At 43.5% G+C, this 7,274-nt stretch overlaps 1 protein-coding gene across 1 annotated transcript in view; it reads right to left on the reverse strand.

Annotated features, from left to right (window-relative positions):
* Nucleotides 1–7,274, reverse strand: part of FANCD2 (FA complementation group D2) — a 97,140-nt gene that overhangs the window by 87,844 nt on the left and 2,022 nt on the right. Inside the window, 5 exon segments of the mRNA XM_017847452.1 lie at nucleotides 25–128; nucleotides 288–355; nucleotides 1,858–1,974; nucleotides 1,977–1,997; nucleotides 6,436–6,532. Coding sequence (XP_017702941.1) covers nucleotides 25–128; nucleotides 288–355; nucleotides 1,858–1,974; nucleotides 1,977–1,997; nucleotides 6,436–6,520 — 395 coding nt within the window. The 5' untranslated portion in view covers nucleotides 6,521–6,532.

Below are 7,274 nucleotides of genomic sequence, written 5' to 3' on the forward strand. Positions count from 1 at the left end.
AGATTCCATGCCTCCTCTCCACACCTGGCTTCCTCATCCTGCAGACGCTCACAAGACAAAAGGCAGTTCCTGAAACTGTCTTCATCCTCAATGTAAGACTCCAGACCACTAACAAATTCTTCTATTATCTTAAGGAGATTTAAAAAATAAAAAAGAATAAATATTTTTAGTTTAATATTTGCTGTTAAAAATCATTTTAGCCCACTCAACTTTATACCAGTGTCCTTAAATTCCAAATTCTAGAGTTATGCTGGCACAAGCAAAAATACCAGGGGAAAAATACATACTTTGGGATAGGAAGGGTGTCTCCTCAGGGTCTGAAAGAGCTTCTTTTGGAAAGCTATTTGGTCCACAGCTACGCAGAAAAAAGAAGAGCTGGTCACCAGTCTCCTACCACAGTTTTCCTTCTCTAAAAACCCAAGTTTTTTGCTTTCTTGCCTGACGAAACCAATAAAAATATTTTCAACCTAATTTCAGAGCCAAATCTTTTTTTTTTTTTTGAGATGGAGTTTTGCTCTGTCACCTAGGCTGGAGTGCAGTGGGGTGATCTCGGCTCACTGGAACCTCCGCCTCCCAGGTTCAAGTGATTCTCCTGCCTCAGCCTCCCAAGTAGCTGGGACTACAGGCATGTTTTTTTGTTTTGTTTTGTTTTGTATTTTTGGTGGAGACAGGGTTTCACTGTGTTAGCCAGGATGGTCTCGATCTCCTGACCTCATGATCTGCCCTCCTCAGCCTCCCAAGTGCTGGGATTACATGCGTGAACCACCTCGCCCAGCCCAGAGTCATGGGGTTATATCTAAACCCACATAACAGACTTAGCTTTGGCTGGGCGCGGTGGCTCACGCCTGTAATCCCAGCACTTTGGGAGGCTGAGGCGGGCGGATTGCTTGAGGTCAGGAGTTTGAGACCAGTCTGGCCAACATGGTGAAACACCGTCTCTACTAAAAATACAAAAAATTAGCCGGGCGTGGTGGCGGGCGCCTATAGTCCCAGCTACTCGGGAGGCTGAGGCAGGAGAATGGCATGAACCCGGGAGGCAGAGCTTTCAGTGAGCCGAGATCACGCCACTGCACTCCAGCCTGGGCGACAGAGCAAGGAGACTCCATCTCAAAAGAAAAAAAAAAAAACAGACTTAGCTTTGATAGCAGATAGCCACTAAGTGTTCTAAAAAAGACCTGCCATAACCTTAGCAAGACGGAATAATCTGTTCCCCAAAAACAGAATCTTACATGGCTTTATACATTTTCTTCTGAAATTATTCTGACACTGATATAGCTGCTTTCTGGATATTTATTTTTTCATAAGCAAACACAAAAGAAATAATACATAATATTTTTTCTAATAAAAGAATGAGAAATGCTTTACTTAACACGTAGTAATGAGGACCAAAGACTGTACCATTTTCTTTTTCCTTTTTTTTTTGGAAATGGAGTCTCACTCTTGTCACCCAGGCTGGAGCGCAGTGGTGCGATCTCAACTCACTGCAACCTCCGCCTCCCAGGTTCAAGCAATTCTCCTGCCTCAGGCGCCTGAGCAGCTGGGACTACAGGCCCACGCCGCCACGCCTGGCTAATTTTTTGTATTTTAGTAGAGACGAGGTTCCACCGTTTTGCCCAGGCTGGTCTCCTGAGCTCAGGTAATCCGCCTGCCTCGAGCCTCCCAAAGTGCTGGGATTATAAGCGTGAGCCACCGTGCCCGGCCTGACTGTACCATTTTCTAAAAAGCAATTTCAACTTTGTCTCAAGATGGATGGCCCTCTCATTTCTAATCTTCATTGCCTCTCTATTTAGAAAACCCATGATTCAGTCCTGAGCTATTTCATTAAACCCACAGAATAAAATTAGATTAAAATATTACCTAGTTGATTCTGATTCTCTCCTGTTTTAAGAATAATTCCTGATATCTTAAGAAGCTTTACAAAGATGCTGTCATTTTCTTCAACTTCATTAGCAATATGAGATTTCTTTGTCTTTTGGAAAGTGGTTGCTTCCTGGTTTCTGAAAACAGAAAATTTTCAAGAATATGGCAAATAGTAAAGGAAAATTAAAACTTAAACCCAGGAATAATAATCCTGAGAGGAAAACTGATGTGTTCCTTAAAAATTATACTAGGATTGATGCTGTAGTGAAATAAACTATCTTCAGCAATAGTGGCTTCCAAAACAAACAAACAAACAAACAGAATTATTTTCAACTACTGAGTTTTCATTTGAAGAATTCAAAATGTGCCATTTCTGGCCAGGTAAGGTGGCTCACGTGGTAATCCCAGCAATTTAGGAGGCCGAGGCAGGAGGATCACTTGAGCCAGGAGTTCAAGACCAGCCCGGGCAACAAAGCGAGACCCCCCTATCTCCACACATACACACACACACTAGTTAGGTGAGGTGACGCCCACCTATAGTCCCAGCTACTTCAGAGGCTAAGGCGGAAGAATAACTTGAGCCCAGGAGGTTGAGGCTATATAGTGAGCTATGACAGTGCCACTGCACTCCAGCCTGGGTGACAGAGTGAAATCCCCATCTCTAAAAAAATAAATTCAAACAAACAAGTGCCTAACAAGAATAACCCATGGAAATGTTTTCCATCCAAATACTAAACTAGCCAGTGTCTCTCAAGCTATTGCCTGCAAACCACTGTACTGGAATCCCTGGGAAGCTTATTAAAATGCATATTCCCGGCTGGGCACGGTGGCTCACACCTGTAATCCCAGCATTTTGGGAGGCTGAGGTGGGCAGATCACGAGGTCAGGAGATCGACACCATCCTGGCTAACATGGTGAAACTCCATCTCTACTAAAAATACCAAAAAAAATTAGCCGGGCATGGTGGCAGCCACCTGCAGTCCCAGCCACTCGGGAGGCTGAGGCAGGAGAATGGCATGAACCTGGGAAGTGGAGTTTGCAGTGAGCCAAGATCACGCCACTGCACTCCAGCCTAGGCGATAGAGCAGAACTCCGTCTCAGAAAAAAATAAAATAAAATAAATAAAATAAAATAAAATGCATATCCCGACCAAGCATGGTGGCTCACGCCTGTAATCCCAGTACTTTGGGAGGCCGAGGCAGGCTGATCACCTGAGGTCAGGAGTTCAAGGCCAGCCTGGCTAACGTGGTAAAACCCCATCTCTACTAATACAAAATTAGCTGCTGTGGTGGTGCACACCTGTAATAGCAGCTACTCAGGAGGCTGAAGCAGGAGAATCACTTGAACCCCGGAGGGAGAGGTTGCAGTGAGCCCAGATCACGCCACTGCACTCTAGCATGGGCAACAGAGTGAGACTCCGTCTCAAAAAAAAAAAAAGAAAAAGGCATATTCCATGCCATATACCAGAGTTACTGAGTCAAAATCTTGGGAATGGGACCTAAGAGTCTGAACTTTTTACAGTCTTCAGATAATAATCCTGATATACACCAAATTTGAGACTCAATGATCTGAATAAAGGGTAGACAGAATGGGGAAGTTTCTCCCGTATCATATCTTTGACTACAAAGCTCAGATAGGTTTAATCCCAAGGCTTTCTATCCATAAAAAGAAACAAGAGACAAGAAACAAACAAAGCCAAGTTTAAAATTTACTCTTCTCCCTTAATGATGCCATTCTGTTTTTTCCTTCTTCAATTCCAATCCCTTTTCTTTTCTTTTTTTTTTTTTGAGACAGAGTCTCGCTCTGTCGCCCAGGCTGGAGTGCAGTGGTGTGATCTTAGCTCACTGCAAGCTCCGCCTCCCGGGTTCACGCCATTCTCCTGCCTCAGCCTCCCGGTAGCTGGGACTACAGGCGCCCGCCACCAGCTCGGCTAATTTTTTGTATTTTTAGTAGAGACGGGGTTTCACCATGTTAGCCAGTATGGTCTTGATCTCCTGACGTCGTGATCCGCCCGCCTCGGCCTCCCAAAGTGCTGGGATTACAGGTGTGAGCCACCACGCCCGGCCTCCTCTCCCTCTTTGTAATAAAGCCTTAATCAGAATGAAAGACCACTACCTTCCTGAATGAAATGTAAAACATAACCAGAATGAAAGATTCAGTTTGTTCGTTACTGACCAAGAGAACCCAAATCCCTTCTAATAAACTTAATTCAGAAGTCTCTTCTCTTTTGGAGAACAGTATTTCCAAAGTATAACATTTACTTTCAGTAATTTCCTATATTATTCCTCTTCAGTTTCAAATTTTCTACCAATTTCTCTACATTCTAATTCTATAATCCCATTACTAATCGACTATTGGAGCTTCACAACTTCCTTTTTTTTTTTTTTTTTTTTTTGAGATAAGAGTTTTGCTCTGCTGCCCCGGTTGAAGTACAGTGGCATGATCTCAGCTCACTGCAACCTCCACCTCCTGGGTTCAAGCAATTCTCCTGTCTCAGCCTCCCAAGTACCTGAGATTACAGGTGCGTGATCCCACACCCAGCTAATTTTTGTATTTTTAGTAGAGATGGGGTTTTGCTATGTTGGCCAGGGTGGTCTCGAACTCCTGACCTCAGGTGATCTGCCTGCCTTGGCCTCCCAAAGTGCAGGGATTACAGGCGTGAGCCACCGTGCCTGGCCCACAGTTTCCGTTTCTAAATCAAGCCTATTCCTAATATGGTTTTGGACTTGCAATTTTTATCATTATAATTGCTGTTCAGCAAGCATTTTCATCTATTTCGGTTGAATTGACCAAGAATCAGACTTAAATTCCAATAACCTAGTAAGAAATAACTCTTCAATCCACAAGTTAGTAGAAGCTAAGCTATGAGGAGGCAAAGGCATTAAGAATGACATAATGGGCCGGGCCTGGTGGCTCACACCTGAAATGCCAGCACTTTGGGAGGCTGAGGTGGGTGGATTACCGGAGGTCAGGCGTTTGAGACCAGCCTGACTAACATGGTGAAACCCCTTCTCTACTAAAAATACAAAAATTTAGCCAGGCATGGTGGCATGCACATGTAATCCCAGCTACTTGGGAGGCTGAGGCAGGAGAATCGCTTGAACCCGGGAGGCAGAGGTTGCAGTGAACCAAGATCATGCCATTGCATTTCAGACTGGGCAACAAGAGCCAAACTCCATCTCAAAAAAAAAAAAAAAAAAAAAATTATATAATGGGCCAGGCATGGTGGCTCAAGCCTGTAATCCAAGCACTTTGGGTGGCCGACGTGGACAGATCACTTGAGGTCAGGAGTTCCAGACACCCCCTCTGGCCAACATGGTGAAACCCCATCTCTACTAAAGATACAAAAAAAATCGACCTGGCGTGGTGGCTGGCACCGGTAATCCCAGCTACTGGGAGACTGAGGCTGGAGAATCACTTGAACCTAGGAGGTGGAGTTTGCAGTGAGCTGAGATTGTCCCACTGCACTCCAGCCTGGGCGACAGAGTGAGACTCCGTCTCAAACAACAACAACAAGAACGATACCATGGACTTTGGGGACTCGAGATAAAGGGTGGAAGTGGGGTTAGGGATTGAAAAACTACACATTGGGGACACTATACACTCTTCAGGTGATAGGTGCAACAAAATTTCAGAAATCACCGCTAAATAATTTGTTTATGTAACCAAACACCACCTGTTCCCTAAAAACCTAGTAAAATAAAAACAAACCAACACAAATCAAGTTAGAACTGCTTTAACAGAGTAAATGAGTGCAATAAATGAACTATCAACCTCCCCATCCCCCGCTCCCTTTTTGAGACACGGTCTCTCTCGCTCTGTCGCCTAGGCTGGAGTGCAGTGGTGCTATTATTGACTCACTGCACCCTCCATTTTCTGAGTTCAAGTGATCCTCCCACTTCAGCCTCCTCAGTAGCTAGGACCACAGGCGCACAACACCACGCCCAGCTAATTAAAAAAATTTTTTGTAGAGATGGAGTCTCGCTATGTTACCCATGCTGGTCTTGAACTCCTAGCTTTAAGTGATCCTCTCACCTTAGCCCCTCAAAGTGCTTGGATTACAGATGTGAGCGATAGCATCCAGCCATAACTCCTTATATCCGGAACTCTTGGGATCTTTGTCAACCATTTCTCATATGGGCAGAGTCTGCACTGTTTCTTTGCCTCTGGTGTGCTTGCTTTGATATAGCTTTCCTTTCACATCACTAACATAGCATGTGTCTAGATCATAATATTTTTTTCCAAGAGAGTAAGAAAGAACATAAAGTTTTTTAAGGGTAGCGACTGTTATATCTTTGTGTCTCAACACCTAAATGATGTATAGCAGAAAAGTCTAACACTAATTCCTCTTATGGATGTGGAAACTGAGGCCCAGAGTGTGTGGGCATGCTCAAAGTTATATGCAGAATTCGAGGCAAAAATTCAGTCCTAAATCTGATATTTCTCCCTTAATTCTGTGCGCTCTATCCATTACACTTTGAAGATTCTCAGCACTTGAAAAGCAGGAACTTTATATCTCTCACATGCCTCATACATTGCTACAGGAAATAAAGCAACAAATGACTAGATACTTACTGGAGGCATCTTCGGTCAGGCTCTCTTTATCCTCAGATTTTGACAGTCTTCTTTTGGAAACCATTTTGACCAATGTCTTGTGCATTTAAATTACTTCCTAGAGCAAAATCGGGAAACAGAAGTTACCCTCTAGAAGATAAATTCTGAGAAGTTAAAGCTATTGTTCAAAGAAAACTGCTCTATCCAAACTCAGAGGGGCTCACATCTCCATATTAATACTATCTAAATCTAGGTGTTAAGCAAATTTCAACTCACATCTAGCCAATACTACCTTCCTTTCAAGTCTTAGTTGCCTCTTTAGGCAGACTACTTTGCTGTTGCTGAAGGATAAAACCCATCGCTCTCCATCTGAGATTCAAGACCCTCCATTATCTATCCCCAGTATACCTGTCCTTTAACTCATTATTTCAATACAGTGGGTTAGGGACTGTGCTAGGTGCTGGGGTTACAACTGTGAACTAGACAGACATGATTCCTGTCCTCAGGGAGTTTACAGTATAGTGACAAATAGCCTTAATGTACTGAACTACAGTTTTGTAAGTGCTATAAAAGTACAGGTTCTATGAGGGCTTACTAGGAAATTTAATCTAGTTGCTAGTAGGGGTGGTAAGGAGAAGCAAGGACAATTTCTTAGGGACAATCTCCTCGAATTTTTTCTTTTTTTCTTTTTTTCTTTTTTTCAGTAGAGACAGTGTTTCACCAAGTTGGCTAGGCTGGTCTCAAACTCCTGACCTCAAGTGATCCACCCACCTCAGCCTCCCAAAGTGCTGGGATTACAGATGTGAGTCACCTGGTCTGAAGAAGTGATTTTTTTTTTTTTTTTTTTTTTTTTTTTTTTT

Source organism: Rhinopithecus bieti, unplaced genomic scaffold, assembly GCF_001698545.2.
Source record: "Rhinopithecus bieti isolate Rb0 unplaced genomic scaffold, ASM169854v2 scaffold_29378, whole genome shotgun sequence".
NCBI classification, from domain to species: domain Eukaryota; kingdom Metazoa; phylum Chordata; class Mammalia; order Primates; family Cercopithecidae; genus Rhinopithecus; species Rhinopithecus bieti.